The following is a 16,870-nucleotide window of genomic DNA, read 5'->3' as shown; positions in this document are numbered from 1 at the left end:
AAGAACTTGAAAGGTTGTCACAGAGAAGAAGGCCAGGATCTCTTCTTGATCATCCCAGAGTGCAGGACACGGAATAATGGGCTCAAGTTACAGGAAGCCAGATTCCGGCTGAACATCAGGAAAAACTTCCTGACTGTAAGAGCAATATGACAATGGAACCGATTACCTGGGGAGGTGGTAGGCTCTCCCACACTGGAGGCGTTCAAGACGAGGCTGGACAGCCATTTGTCAGGGATGCTCTGACTTGGATTCCTGCATTGAGCAGGGGATGGACTCGATGGTCTTGTAGGCCCCTTCCAACCCTACTATTCTATGATTCTATGAATCAGGGCTGCAAACTTAGGAAAGGGCTTGCAATGGGTTCCAGGTTCAATTCTTGGCACCGCCAGGTACGGCTGGGTAAGACCCCTTTCTGAAACCATGGAGAGCCACTGGGACTCAGCGTAGACTAGGGGTGCAGAAACTCAGGCCTGGGGGCCAAATCTGGCCCTCCTGAAGTCCCAATTCAGCCCTCTGCAATTCCCCAGATGGCCACACCCCTTTCCCTCCAACCATTGATCGTTTGGTCATTTCCCAGCTTTTGCGCCGGTTTCCCATCTATTCTAAAGGTTGAAATCCCTTCTCTCTGAAGGCTTAGTTACTGGAAGTAAGAGATCTAAGCTAAAATATGCTGTGCTGTTTTGTTGTTTTGTATTAGTGGCCCCAACCACCCCTGGAATGTGGCCTCTGAAAGCTTCTCCAGAATAGAGTTCAGCCGTGGGCTGAAAGGGGTTCTGCACCTGTGGTGTAGACAATATTGAGTTAGACAGGCCAATGATCTGCCTCTGTTTAAGGAAGCTTCCTATGTGCCTATGAATCAGTTTCATTAGTAGATTAATCAACGAAAAGCACAATCGTTTGCATGTTTATTCTGAAGTTAGTCCATAAACTGTAGCCTAAAGGGCTGTTTTTTTGTGTTTTTTTTTTAAATTAAGCCAAACTGCCCTCTTTAGTCAGTTACGGGTATCCCTGTCCTATTCTCCCCTAACCCTTCCAGAAGATCTGCCAACTGTCATTACCCCAGTCTTGTCTGGATTCTGCTTCAATTAGCTCACCTGCATCTAACTTGAAGCACTTTAAGCTTCAAGACCTGGCTTGGATGACAATGAGATGTAAAGTGGTAATGTCAGAGCTGTGACCTGAATTAACCCAAATCTGGATATTTATTGATTCAATTTATGGCTCATCCTATAGCCTAAGCTGTCAGCATGACATATGTAATAAAAGCAAATACAGTAAAACCAATAAAAAAATACATTGAAAGAATTATCTTAAAAGCAGCAGCAGTAATTCAGAAAAATTTAAAGAGAGTTACACTAACAGCAGCTAAAACATGGAGAAAGACAGTTTTAAAATACAGAATTAAACATATTTAAAAATAAAGCAAGCAGCAGTCAAAAATTATTTTGAAAGGCACTGAAGAATAGGTGCCTTGGTGCCAGACAAAGAATAGGGTCTTTGTCTGGCACCAAAAAGTCAACAAAGTAGGCACCAGGCAGACCTCTCTAAGGCATTAACAAAGTAGGTGCCAGACAGATCTTTGTAGGGAGGGCATTCCAGAATTTGGGGGCATCCACAGAAAAGGCCTGCTCACGAGTAGCCACCCACTGAATCTCAGTGTATGGGGCACTTGGAGCAGGGCTCAGATGATGATCTCAGGGCATGGGCAGGAACATATGGGAAGAGGCTTTGTGTGTTAGTTGCTTTATGCATTAGTTCCCAAAGAATCCCATAATCACAACTCAAGTTTGGGGTGTTTTGTTGTGATCTGTCAATTCAAAATGAGTGCTTAGCAGGTAGCAATTCTGGGTGGCAGCATTTGTTGTTTAGCTTGGGTTTTGCTTTGAATTAGAAAGTTGAGCAAGCTGCTTCAAACTGGAGGTACTTCATAGAATCATAGAATAGTAAGGTTGGAAGGGGCCTATAAGACCATTGAGTCCAACCCCCTGCTCAGTGCAGGAATCCAAGTGAAAGCATCCCTGATGGCTGTCCAGTTTCATCTTGATGAATGTCTCCAGTGTGGGAGAGCCTGCTACCTCCCTAGGTAATTGGTTCCATTGTTGTAGTGCTCTAACAATCAGGACGTTTTTCCTGATGTTCAGGCGGAATCTGGCCTCCTGCCACTTGAGCCCATTATTCCGTGTCCTGCACTCTGGGATGATCGAGAAGAGGTCCTGGCCTTCCTCTCTGTGACAACCTTTCAAGTACTTGAAGAGCGCTATCCTATCTCCCCTCAGTCTTCTCTTCTCAAGGCTAAACATGCCCAGTTCTTTCAGTCTGTCCTAATAGGGCTTTGTTTCCAGTCCCCTCTTCCTTCGTTGCCCTTTTCCAGTTTGTCTGAATCCTTCTTAAAGTGTATGCCCAGAACTGGACACAGTACTCAAGATGAGGCCTAACCATTGCTGAGTAGAGAGGAACTAGTACTTCCTGGGATTTGGAAGCTATACTTCTATTAATGCAGCCCCAAATACTATTTGCCTTTTTTACAGCCACATCACGTTGCTAGGTCATATTCAGCTTGTGATCTACAACAATTCCAAGATCCTTCTTGCTGTTGTATAGTCGAGCCAAGTACCCCCACCTTGTAACTATGCGTTTGGTTCCTTTTTCCTAGGTTCAGAACGTGGCATTTATCCCTATTCAGTGTCATTCAGTTTTTTTCAGCCCAGTGCTCCAGCCTATCAAGATCACTTTGAATTTTGTTTCTGTCTTCCAGGACTTCTAGAAGGAGGACTCCCTAGCACTACCAATCAAAACACATTGTGCAGCTATTCTGCTTTTTCCTCCTGAACAGATTTTTTTGTGGCCAGAAATAAGATTGGAGAAGCAGTGGGAAAACACAGGAAGATTACAAATGGAAGTTGTAATTGTCTGGGCTCCCCCCCCCCCACTCTAAAATTCTGTGAATCAGGCAGGGCGATGGAACAATGAAAGTCTTGTCTGGAAGCACTCTGGGCCCCTTGCTAAAATACGATGGTGACTGAGTGCCTAACTAGACATTATTAGAGACACAAATGTGCTCCTTTTGCTGCTGCTCCATATTTCTTTTCCTGTTCCGGTAGTATCTAATTTTATACAACGTGTGACATGATGTCCTCATTTAGTGCACTGGGGACAGATGCCTCCCATTTCAAAAAGAAGGCAGAAAAACACCAACCCGAGGACATCCTCCATGTCTGCCAATCTCTGTGTTGCAAAGCATTCTAGAGCATGGGCGGGAAGACATCGGGCTTGAGGATCTACTTGGTTTTTTCTAGAACCCTGAGATCCCCCAGTATAAGCTAGTATGCAAAACAGTGGATCAGGTAGTGGATGAGAAGAATTAAGGAACATGATGCTTCTGAGTATGTGCTCTCCCTAGGAATTTATGATCAGTACCAGAACCAATCTCAGAAGTCCTTTCACATGAAATCAGTTCCTGTTTTCCCCCATCAAGCATTCTTTTTCAATGACCCAATTGTGTTTGTGTGTGAGGTGTAGGTGGAGCTTTTTAGTTGTTGCTATTTTTAGACAAAATAAGTTGTGACAAGTGGTTGGACTGCTTGTGCGGCCAGGGCAGTTATGGGGTGTTTCCCTGAGATGGCTCTTGGAGAGCTCTACACTCATGGTGACAATTAATTACTGCAATATGGAGCTGTAGTAAACTTCCATGTGTCTCTGAGACCTTGTGTCACATGGAAAGCCAGGTCAGGACTGGCATTTAATCAGGACTGGCATTTAAAAGCACCACAGAGGAGGCTGGTCATTATCAAAGAGGCAGGCCAGGAGAGGTAAAACAAGGCAAACGCTAAGAAGGCAGACAGACAGAAGGGTTGGCAAATGAGGGGTGTGTGTGCTGCAACTGTTAGTTGCTCTAACCTCAATGGCAGTCAATTCTGTGGTGGTGCCCTCTGCATTCCCTCAAAATCCCAAATGCATAAAGCAGGAATAGTGGTGGGGGAGAGAAATGATAGTTATGTACTTCACAAATGAAGCAATACACATGGATGTCTATCCCACCTCCCACCCCTGCCCAAGACCTTAAATCCAGGGTCTAAAATCACCTAGCTGCACTACTAGGCCAGAGTCACAGGCTTTACAGAGCCAGCTGGAACCTGATTTGCCCCGCGTATCACCTGACAACCACTGAGTCAATGAGCTGCTGTAGCCCCTCCTACGGCACCGGCTCCAGGGGTGACATTTGCGGGGGTGAGGGCAAGAGGGAGAGATTGGTTGTCTCATCTCCTGTGTTTCAGCTCATATGCGAGTATTTGTTTTTGAATGGTTTTTACTCCACCTTTAAGGGTGGAACCCTTTCAAGGCTGTGTACAAGATAAAAACAATACAGAACTATACAAAATACAATAGACAAGCAATAGATAAATGCTTAATAAAAATGCTATAAAATAACCAGATTATTCTTCAGGATCATCTATTTCCCTGGTTATTATGAGGTATATTGGCAACCCACTCCGGTATTCTTGCCAAGAAAACCCCATGGAACGTATCACAAGGCTAAAAGAGATGATGCTGGAAGATGAGCCCCTCAGGTCTGAAGGTGTCCAATATACTACTGGGGAAGACCAGAGGGAATTTCCAAGTAGTGCCAGAAAGAGTGAAGCGGCTGGGCCAAAGCTGAAAGGACACTCAGCTGTGGATGTGTCTGGTGGTGAAAAGAAAGTCCGATGCTGTAAAGAACAATATTGTTTAGGAACCTGGAATGTAAGATCAATGAATCAAGGTAAGAGGTGGTCAAACATGAGATGGCCAAGATTGAACATCGACATCTTGGGAATCAGCGAACTAAAATGGACAAGCATGGTCGAATTTAATTCAGGTGACCATCATATCTACTACTGTGGGCAAGAATCCCTTAGAAGAAATGGAGTAGCACTCATAGTCAACAAAAGGGTGGGAAAAGCAGTACTGGGGTACAATCTCAAAAACGATAGAATGATCCCAGTATGAATCCAAGGCAAACCATTCAACATCATAGTAATTCTCAAGTCTATGCCTCAACCACTGAGGCTGAAGAAGCTGAGGTTGATCGGTTCTATGAAGACCTACAGCACCTTCTAGAACGAACACCAAAAAAAGATGTCCTCTTCATCATAGGGGATTGGAATGCTAAAGTAGGAAGTCAAGAAATCACTGGGATAACAGGCAAGCATGGCCTTGGTGTACAAAATGAAGCAGGACAAAGGCTAATAGAGTTTTGCCAAGAGAACACGCTGATCATAGCAAACACTCTTTTCCAACAGCACAAGAGGTGACTCTACACATGGACATCACCAGATGGTCAATATCGAAATCAGATTGATTATGTCCTTTGCAGCCAAAGATGCAGAAGCTCTATACAGTCAGTAAAAACACGACCTGGAGCTGACTGTGGCTCAGATCATGAGCTTCTTATTGCAAAATTTTGGCTTAAATTGAAGAATGTAGGGAAAACCACTAAACCATTCAGGTATGACCTAAATCATCCCTTATGAATATACAGTGGATGTGAGGAATAGATTTACAGGATTAGACCTGATAGACAGAGTGCCTCAGGAACTATGGACGGAGGTCCGTAACATTGTTCAGGAGGCAGCAACTCAATCCATCCCAAAGAAACAGAAATGCAAGAAAGCAAAGGGGCTGTCTGATGAGGCTTTACAAGTAGCTGAGGAAAGAAGGGAAGCGAAAAGCAAGGGAGAAAGGGGAATATATACCCAACTGAATGCAGATTTCCAGAGAATAGCAAGGAGAGACAAGAAGGCCTTCTTAAATGAACAATGCAAAGAAATCGAAGAAAACAACAGAATGGGAAAGACTAGAGATCTCTTCAAGAAAATCAGAGATCTCAAGGGAACATTTTGTGCAACGCGGGCATGATAAAGGACAAAGAAGGCAGGGACCTAACAGAAGCAGATGAGATTAAGAAGAGGTGGAAAGAATACACAGAAGAACTATACAGGAAAGATCTTAATGTCCCTGATAGCCATTATAGTGTGCTCACTGAACTTGAGCCAGACATCCTAGAGAGTGAAGTCAAGTGGGCCTTAGGAAGCATTATTAACAACAAAGCTAGCGGAGATGACAGTATTCCAGCTCAGCTATTTAAGATCCTAAAAGATGATGCTGTTAAAGTGCTGCACTCAATTTGCCAACAAATTTGGAACACTCAGCAATGGCCACAAGACTGGGAAAGGTCAGTTTACATTCCAGTTCCAAAGAAGGGCAATGCCAAAGAGTGTTCAAACTACCATACAATTGCATTCATTTCACATGCCAGCAAGGTTATGCTTAAAATCCTAAAGCTAGGCTTCAGCAGTTTGTGAACCGAGAACTACCGGAAGTACAAGCTGGGTTTCAGAGAGGCAGAGGAACTAGAGATCAAATCGCCAACATTCGCTGGATCATGGAGAAAGCAAGAGAATTCCAGAAAAACGTCTCTTTCTGCTTCATTGACGATGCTAAAGCCTTTGATTGTGTGGATCACAACAAACTGTGGCAAATTCTTAAAGAGAAGGGAGTACCAGACCACCTTACCTGTCTCCTGAGAGACCTGTACGAGGGTCAAGAAGCAACAGTAAGAACTGGACATGGAACAACTGATTGGTTCAAAATTGGGAAAGGCGTACGACAAGGCTGTATATTGTCGCCCTGCTTATTTAATTTATATGCAGAGTACATCATGAGAAACGCCGGGTTGGATGAATCACAGGTTGGAATTAAGATTGCTGGGAGAATTATCAACAACCTCAGATACGCAGACGATACCACCCTAATGGCAGAAAGCGAAGAGGATCTAAAGAGCCTCTTGTTGAGGATGAAAGTGGAGAGTGCAAAAGCTGGTTTGAAACTCAACAAAACTAAATCATTAAAAAACATTAAAATCATGACATCTGGCCCCATCACTTCCTGGCATATAGAAGGGGAAGAAATGGAAGCAGTGACAGATTTTATTTTCTTGGGCTCCAAGATCACTGCAGACGGTGACTGTAGCCATGAAATTAAAAGATGCTTGCTGCTTGGGAGGAAAGCTATGGCAAACCTAGACAGCATAGTAAGAAGCAGAGACATCACCTTGCCGACAAAGATCCGTCTAATCAAAGCTATGGTTTTCCCAGTAGCAACGTATGGCTGTGAGAGCTGGACTATAAGGAAGGCTGAGCGCCGAAGAATCGATGCTTTCGAACTGTGGTGCTGGAGAAGACTCTTACGAGTCCCCTGGACTGGAAGCAGGTCAAATCAGTCCATCCTAAAGGAAATTAACCCTGACTGCTCACTGGAAGGACAGATACCGATGCTGAAGCTCCAATATTTTGGCTACCTAATGCGAAGAGAAAAGTCACTGGAAAAGACCCTGATGCTGGGAAAGACTGAAGGCAAAAGGAGAAGGGGACGGCAGAGGATGAGATGGCTAGCTAGCATCACTGATGCAATGAATATGGACTTGAGCACACTCCAGGAGAGAGTGCAGGACAGGAAGGCCTGGCGTGCTATGGTCCATGGGGTCACAAAGAGTCGGAGACGACTGAATGACTGAACAACAACAAATTATAAAGTGTCACCACAACAAATGCTCTTAAAACACACTGGTTTTCTGCATTTTAATCTTGAATATATCTAAAGGCAGACATACGGAGTGGACCATCTGGGCTCCACATACTGAAATATCTTTTCTCTCCCCATGCCCTCTCTGCATCCCCTGCAAACCCAAAGCATTAAAGGATACCCCTGAATAGCTCCCTCTTCTGGCAAAGGTGGCAAAGAGTAAAGTGCTGGGAGCTGCAGTCCTATGCATACTGACCTGGAAGTGCATCTCATTGGATGAACTCAGTGGCATCTACTTCTGTATAGGACTGCCCTATAAGGCTGCAATCTTATGCACAGTTCCCTGTGAGTAAGTTCCATGCTTAAGCAAACGTTCACTCACAATTAGCATCCATAGCGTTGCATAGTACACCTGGCCAGAGTTTCCAGTTCTTACACCCCGGTGCCCTACAAAACATAGGATGAGGTACACGCACCCCACCTGAAACTATAAATGAACATTGCTCCTTTTTATAACAGCTGTTCTATAAGTAACCAACTGACTATCACACCAAACATTTGGCTTTCTATAAATGTGGATCTTGCTAATAAATGCGAGGCGTTTTGATAAAGCCTCAAAACAGTCATAATGGTCAGGCTTTAATTTACAACATGCCATTGAATCAGATGGCAGTTTGAAACAGGAATTTTTTAACATTCCTGGAGACATTGATTTAAAGCCTGGATTGTGGCCATGGATGTGGGCTGAAGCAGAAACTTTTTATTACAGAAAGCAGCTTGCCTCTTTCTTTCCTTCCTGAGAAGAAAAAACCACCACCCTGCAAAAAAGACATTTGGAAGCTAATTTATCAGCCTGGGAAAAAAAATTACAGTTCTACATGTGGCTGCAAAAAGTAAAGATGTCTCTCAGTAACACCTCCTGAAACCAGCACTGGGTGGAATTGTCAATGAGCTGGAACACCACCTTGGAACAGGGAAACATGAATTCAATGGGCTAACTGGGATACCAAGTCCAAGAAATATATACATTGCTTGGAAAATGACTCAGCCTTTTGGCAAGAGTTCCTGTACAGTGGAGTAGTCATTGGAATCTAAACATGGATGACTGTGGGTTCTCTCTCTCTCTTTCCCCCTCCCCCTCCCTCTCTTGCACAGAATTCTCCAGCAATATAGGTGATGGATTCCTACATAGACACTGGCCTCACCATTAGTAGTAAAAGTTGTTTGCTTTTTAGATTTAGTATATTTGTGAGGTTTTTTGTTAAGAATAGCAGGACTTTATAGCAGAAGCACAAATGCAATGCCATCACACACTTTTTCATGGTTCTAAGGAGATGAAGTTCAGTAGTGCCCACAGTCTCCATAGTAGGTAGCTTGTGCCTGAGGCGATCACCATATCCCAGGTCTCCTCACAGTACGGCCGGAACTCTAGCCACTACTGTACCATCCCAGCTCTCTTACCTGTGTTGCAAGGGTCACACTGTATCCACATGCATACAGATCACACCCTTGTGCTCTGTTAATTTCTCCAGGATCACTACCTCTGGGAAGGGGCCATATTTGCATCAGAAAGAATCACATCATTGGCTCTGTCCATGTTCCTGCATGAAGAGCCAAGTAATACTTCACTGTGAAAGTAGTAGGAGTACCCTCTTTCATTTGTAGGTGCATGAAGAGCCAAGTAATACTTCACTGTGAAAGGGGCTTCCCATGACTTCTTCCCACATCCTTCTAGTAACATGTGGGTACTGTTCCTGTACCCAAGTGTTACTAGAAAGATGTGGGAAGAAGTCATGGGAAGCCCCTTTCACAGTGAAGTATTACTTGGCTCTTCATGCACCTACAAATGAAAGAGGGTACTCCTACTACTGTTAGGGGATAGTGCCTCTACTCATGGATACGCATACTGAAGATTGCAGTTGTAAACCACTGTTGCATTAGAGTCAAAAACCAAAATACTATAGTACCATTGATTTTGCTGAAGAGTCCCCCATCTGTCCTCCATTATCTGGCTCCTATGTGTGGGAGAAAAGCGGACCAGCATCTTGAATGTCTGAAAGGAGCAAGAAACTGAATAACATCAAACAAAGTGATTCAAGAATGGATGCATTGATTTAGCCCGGTCATGCCAATATTAGCGGAAAAGCACACACATTTAAGAAGATCTCTGTATTTCTTAAATGTGAGATAGCAAACCGAATAAATGCTCAAGTTGAGAAAGATACATTATATGATGTCAGTCTGAAATCCTGTGAGTCTTTAAAAAATTTTTATTTTCTACTTTCCCACTTGTCGCTGCGTATTTAGAATTTTTTTTTGCCATACATAATATTGAACAAAAAATTTCAATACCATCTGTGCTATAAGCACTAACTTCTCTATATTTCAGGGCTTTCTTCCTATCTGTTTCCTAGGCTTTTGGTTTTTCAACTTTGCATTGTCTTTTGCAGAGGTTGAATAGTCAAGAGAAGGAAGTAGATACGTATGAAGTTGTCAGCAGACGTTCCCAGGGCTCTTCTGAATTTACTATTTTTTATATTTATATATCAGTTTTCCATACAAGTATCTTAAAAGCAGGGTAAGCATAACGAAAGAGAAAATAATTAACATCCAACAGTACTGTGTATTTTTGTCCAGGACTATGGACATCAAGTAATCAATAAGCAACAGATGTTTTAGAAATCAGAAAGCAAAATTCTATGAACAAGGGCATATCAACACACTACAAATTCATAATGTATATTCGTTACACCTGTTTCACTGTTATGGCTTTGCCCAAAGGATTCTGGGAATTGTGCCTCAGTGAAAATGATGATAATCTTAGCCTTGATAATTCTATAACAGTAGTCCCTAGGATTCATAGGAACATAAGTGTAATGGGTCAGAACAAAGGCTGGGAGTTGCAGGACTTTTTTTTGTCTAAACATGCATAGGACTGCACCATTATTTACTTGCTATGTTTCTTTACGTCCACCCAGTGACATATTTCTTTGGATGCCTCACAACATAAAATGATAAAAATATAGCATAATTAAAAACACACACATTTGTAGCATATTTTTTTCAGCAGAAACACAACCAGATAACTAAAATACATTTCACATAAACAATGGTTCAGGATAATAATAATAATGAAATCATATGGCTTTTTAAACAAAGACCTAGGAGATTTTTTTTAAGACTTCAGTTGATGCTGACATGACCATAAAGAAGGTACCAGGTAAACCTCTCTGAGTAGAAATTAATCTGCTTTTTTGGCAAGATCCTGGACTAGTAGGATGGATGGGTCATATTGCAGACTGAGAGAGAAAAAGCAAAAGGGAATAGTGAAACAGCCATTGCAAGCCAAGCCAGATGCCAGAGTGGTAGAAGCTTAGCAAAACATCTCCCTGATTCAGCTAGGATCATACACACACAGAAGCAGCTTCTATATGCATATTGCTAGCCGGATGAAGAACTATGTAAATGGGTGCTCTGGGTGCAATTCTTGCCCCAATATAGCTGTCAGAGCTGCACACATGTAGCCATGTTGGAACATTGGTGCTGGCTCTAATTGGCTACTTGGGAGAAGGAGTGAAAGGGCTGTATTTAGTTCTTCGTGATTCTCACCCCCCACTGTGCAGTGTACTGTCAGTACCGTTTGTCTGTCTCGTTTTTTGGCTGCAGTCATGAGGCCTAGGAACTCTGTCTTAGTATGAAATCTGTAATTCTCTGATGGATATATCAGATTCTGTGCTGGGAGCTAGCTTCGGTGATTCATGGCATGATGGTCAGTTGTGTTCTTATAGTCACATTCTGGATTAAGTTTAGGCCATGAACAGAAAGTACTCTAAAGAAAGATACAATAACTGGAAAGATAATCCTGAAACCATCAAACTGATACTTTCATTATTAAGAGTTAGAGTCAATTCCCACTTGATTTCAAAGTTAACTGCAAATTTAAATCACCAATCTGGTTTAAATTTGTGGATGGTGAACTAGTCTTATGAGAAGTTCTCCATAAACCTCTACGCTCTGTGAACATGGTGTAAGCTGTATGACCATCTCTGGCATATTGGTTACAAATACCGAGGTTCCTCCTTCTCACAAAAGTTCAAAAGAGAGCTGGATATATTTGATGTGGGATAGCCCAAAGCTTATTTTGGGGTGCAATCTATAATCTTCAGTTCCGTATTGAGGAGAGGCTGTTCTTTCAGTTCTGTTTCAAACTTTTGTGTTCCAGTAAGAAAGTGGAAACTAGTAACCAACTTTAGCCCTCTGACATGCAAACAGTTTTGAGATCTTGGTTGGCTGCTTAGATGACCAATTCATCAGGTACAAAATTCAAGCCATGAGGAGGGGGAAAATGTTACTTGATTTTTAAATTGAGCCCCAAAATGGGATTGTGTGAACTGGCCCTTAATCATTACTTTAAAATTCATAATAATGGCAAATATATCTTAAATAATACATCAAGTAACATGGCAATTTTATTTTAAAAATGTATCCTTCATGAAAATACTAAATTCTTTGCCTTTTGCTCAGTGGTGGAGCACGTTTCTCAGCATTCAAAAGCTCCCAGGTTCAGTCAGTGGCATCTCCAGGTGGTGCTATGAAAGAATCCTGCCAGAAACACTGGAGAGACGCTGCCAATCACTGTGGACAGTACTGGTCTAGATGGAACAATGGTTTGACTCAGTCTAAGGCAGCTTCCTAGGTTCCTATGAAACTTGTTATATAATCTTGAAGAACTGCATCAGTGGGTTGTTCATTCTTTGATGCTCCAAAAAGCATTAGCTTCCACCTTGGGCAGTAGTCTCCCTCCCTCCCTCCCTCCCTCCCTCTCTCTCTCACACACACACACACGTGTGTGTGTATTATATATATATGCGCGCACACATACGTATACATACACTATGATAGGAAAACATATTTTATATCTTTAGATGTTAGAACAGTACTGACTGTGGGGTCATTGAGCCCTATGTTGCTTTTTTGGAAAGCCAAAGAAATTCCTCAGATGTTAATTGTGAACCAAACCTTAAACTTCATTATTGTCTTATTATTGTGTGAGTATTCTCTTATTGTGTGAGATTAAGGAAGGCAACAAGATTTTGCTGGCATTGGTTTATGCAATAAAAAATGGACTAAGAAACAGCCATGAAAAGAATAGGCTTGCTTTAAGTTAATCAAACAAACCATGAAGGTTTGCCATTGCTACTTTCCATTACAAGCTTCTGCCTTTTTGTTGAAAACCAAAGCTATATTTTTAAATGGGCATTTACAAATTCCTGGAAATTCATCTAGCAGTTTGAATACCATACACTGGAGATTGTATAGTTGACGCTACACGGCTAGGTTTGCCTATTATTGGTGTGTGGCTGTGACAATAACAGGCAGGAACAGGTTAATAGAGAATGTTGATAGGTTTGTGGAAATACCAGGCAACAAATCATGACATGATCTCAAGAAGCATGAATAGGTGATAAGTCAGATACAAGGGCTGTAATAAGCCAAAGGGGTGGTCCAAGCATGATGCATCTATTATCCATTGCATCTATCGGAATGAGAGGTACAATAGGCGCCAACTGCAATAAGGGGAAATAGACTGTTAGCAAAAACATGGAGAACAGGACAGGTTGGTTATAAAATCTGCTGTAGAACAGAACTGCATAAGGAACTTGTAGGTTCACTTTTACAAGTACTGAGTTTTCACAGAGAACTTAATAAAGGCCAACTAGAAAATGTATATTTATTAACCCAGTTGAAGAGGTTAAACTTTAGTAGCAATTTTCAGTTGTATTATACAGAAGCAGCTTTGCAGTGGGGTGTGAATCCTGTTTGTATGTCACTTCAGGTATTTTACAGAGAAAGGACTCTTTCCTTTATTTAGCCTCATAAGTAAATGAATGCCTAAACATTTGGATCAGGTTACAAATGGCTATGATTAGACTGTTTTAGATCCCTCTCCATAGTCATGGTATAAAAATAACTCAGACTGGAGAGGTTGCTATCAGAACATTACATGGAGCATGCTATGGCAATATGCAATCAAGCAGCCTGATCCCGTGGAGCATTTATAACCAGTGCTGCACAGGGTGTGGCCAAGGCCTCATGATTATTAGGAAGCATACATGAATTATCTGTTGCATTCTTGCCAGGGCTCATACACTCCTGATCCCACAAACTACTGCTTAGAACAGCTTGGATGTTATCAAATACAGGGTGAGAAGCAACAGGAAGCATGATCAGCATGCACTTCCTGTTCTATGCACTTGTGTCATGTCAGAAGTGGAACATATGCATCTCCCCGATCCCCACAGGAGTTGGATATAGGGTGACCACTTACATGTTACTCCCAAGAGGAAACACATAATCAAAAAAGAGGACACAAGGCTCCTCAGAGACTGCACCAGTTCTAATAATTGGTTCACTTCAGACTAGTGCATTCTGAAGGTCTCTTTTTGTGAGGGAGGATCTATAGCATTTTCTTTCCTCACCATCTGATTTTGGTTTTTACCCCCTTCCTCTTCTTTTTCATGGGAGGAGATTTCATAGCAAAGACTGTGAACAGTTGACCTGTGTGCCTGCTCAGTCTGTCTGCATGCTAACTGGGCAACCCCAAGACCCCTCCTCTCCTTGATTCTTATGGTGCTTTATCTTTAAACCAGATTTGGACTGGACAGCCCTTCAAATAGAGGACACCTTCAGAGGATTGCCCTTTGATGGCCTTTGAAATAGAGGACTGTCCAATATAAAGTAGGGCACATGACCACATTAGTCAGTTACTAATTATGAGAGTTTGAGAATTTCTGACCTGAGGAACAGAAATCATGAAGTATAAACATTCAAGGCAGTTTGATTAATGACTATAGACTTCTAGGCCAGTCTATCTAGCAAGTCCTTTTTTTACACACACAAGAGACTGTATGCCTGAAGGAGCTTGCCTAATGGTAACCATCCCAATGCTGCAACACAAGCAGCTTTTGAAATCCATTTTTAAACAGTGAATGCATAGATTAGAAACAAACACACAATACATATAGTTACTTGGAAGAGAAGATAACAGTATTTCTCTGAAAGGCTCTATAATGTTCATATAATTCAGCTTGCTGAATGAAGCTTTATTCCATACTTGCCTCTTCTTTTTCCCCCATTTGCTGAGTAGATAGGTGGGAGACTGAGTGTAAGTTTAATGTTTACTACATCAGCCATAGCATTATTTCAGAACCTTGTGTAAATGTATAACTGAGAAGAAATAGCAACAAAACCATCCTAAAATGCCTTATCTTCTTTTCTCTATCTTCGTAACCTTATTTTTGAAGGAAAAATATTTTGCTAAAAACAGGGAAGCACTATTTATAATGAAAGGAGAAGTGCGTAGAGGAAATAAGACTGACTGGTACTTTAAAAAAAGCATAAACAAATATGGAGAGATCCAAAACACCAGTGTCTATGGTGCAATCAGTTACAGGGCAATAACACTCCTAGATAGCTTAAGCACATTAGTTGTGTCTTATACTAAGCAGAAGGTATAAAGTTACCTTCACACTGTAAAGGTATTGAGTCCATGCCCCAGAAATTAATTCTAGCAGAATGAGACACACAAACACCCTTGTGCTTTGTGTTGTTTAACTACCACCTACTGGTTCTTTACTCAAAATCACTAACATGGAGCAGAATCCCACACTTCACCTGTAGGCATATACTAAAAGACTGGGGAAGAGCTACCCTTCAACCTGATTAGAAGTCTGGCAAAGTGGTTGAAACAGTAAGTACGCCCCGATTGCGTGTATAAAAGGGTATGGCTCATTCAGTATGTATGAAATATACAGGAAATATGTATTCAGTGATTCTGAGAATGCAACCACAGAAATACAGGTGGCAGAGGATCTGATAGAACCCCTCCGTATATACGCCCACACTGCTGTACATTAATGGCATATAGTGGTTAAGTTAATGAGCTATAAAACCCCTGCTACAAATCTTAACTCAACCATGAAGGCATTAGGTTGGCTTAAGGAGATCATTATTACTCGACCTCATGGGGATAGCGCTATATCTTACAGGTTTAAGGTAAAGATTACTGAGATAATCTATGTGAAGTGCTTTGAGGACTTATGGAAAAATGCTACATATAGGTGCTTTCAGATAAAAGCAACATCAAAAAAGACATCCCACACTATACTAACCCGAGCCCTTATTTACTTTAACTGCCCATTTTCTAGTTCTCCACAGAAAGGAAAACATTGGAAAGGTTGGAAGTGCTTCACACACTTTTCCCTGAACTATACCCCCCTCCTTCCTCTATCCAGCAACCAGCTGATCCTACAGCTGGGGCGGTGCAAGCAGGTGGGTCACCCAGGGAGCAGGGCTTTGAACCCAGGTCTTCAGCCATGCCATTTGAAGAGCTTGAAGAGTTGGTAACTTCTGCCTAGTTGTGCCTTTTGCAGCAGCTTTGACTTGCAGCCACTGGCGGGTGACAACATTCGTCATTACTACTGGCAAAAGTTGAAGTCGTGGAGTTTTGCAGTTCAAAGGCGCCGTTCGAGGCGCAACGGTGGGCCTCCCGAGGCCGTTTTCCAGGCCACTTGGCAGCCGTCCCTGCTTGCTGTAGGAGGCCTGAGGTAAACAGGCGACCCCTCCAGCCTTGTCCCGCTCGCTCCCTTTCCTCCCTGACCCCCGGGCCGTGCCGGGCTAGGTGTCCCCCGGAGCAGCCGCCGCCGCGGCCCAGAGAGGAGGCTCCGCCAAGCCCCGGCAGAGCTTCCTGCTTTCCACAAGGTGCCGAAGAAGCTGCGACAGGAACTGAGAGAGACTGAGGAGCGGCGGGCGGGCGGGGAGGCGGTGCTGCTGCTCTTGCGGCCGCCGTGACGACGGGCCGAGGAGGCGAGCAGCCAGCCATGGGCCACCCTCGGCGGAGGCGCTCGTAGCAGCCCCACACCGGTCGGCCCCCCTCGGGACCTGTGGGAGGAAGAGCGAGAGGAGCCCAGGCGTTCCTCCCCTCTGGTCCTCCCTCCCCGCCCAGGCCGGGCTGGCGCCTGGCTCTCCTTCGTGCCTTTCGGGGGGTGCCGCCGCCTCCTGAGCTCCCCACCACCACCGGCCCGAGATGCGACCATGGACTGCAGGATCAAGTGAGTGCGGGGGAGACGGAGGCGGGGGGGACGGGGCTGCTGCTGGCGCCTCGGCAGGGCGAGCCTCTGGAAGTGGCGCTCGGGGGGAGCTGAAGGGGAGGCGTGAGGCTAGGCCTCAGAAGCCTCCCCCAGCCCCACTTTGAACTGCCGCTTGTGAGGCGGCGGCGGGGCCGGGTGTGGGCTGATGTCAGCGAGAAGGG

The 16,870-nt window shown here is 43.4% G+C and overlaps 1 protein-coding gene across 4 annotated transcripts in view; it reads left to right on the top strand.

The window, feature by feature from the left end:
* Window positions 1-16,348: 16,348 nt before the first annotated feature.
* The window catches only part of DENND1B (DENN domain containing 1B), a 295,461-nt gene continuing 294,939 nt past the window's right edge, over window positions 16,349-16,870 (top strand). The window contains exon 1 of one of the 4 annotated variants that reach the window (XM_084851502.1): window positions 16,349-16,670. In XM_084851502.1, coding sequence (XP_084707628.1) covers window positions 16,654-16,670 — 17 coding nt within the window. In that variant the 5' untranslated portion in view covers window positions 16,349-16,653. The remainder of the gene's footprint in view (window positions 16,671-16,870) is intronic. The other 3 variants (XM_084851503.1, XM_084851505.1, XM_084851504.1) reach the window with 3 other exon arrangements.

This window comes from Heloderma suspectum, chromosome 4 (assembly GCF_057233095.1).
Source record: "Heloderma suspectum isolate Gila_16-S chromosome 4, 16-S_ref, whole genome shotgun sequence".
NCBI lineage: Eukaryota > Metazoa > Chordata > Lepidosauria > Squamata > Helodermatidae > Heloderma > Heloderma suspectum.
This window is presented reverse-complemented; position numbering and strand designations above follow the sequence as displayed.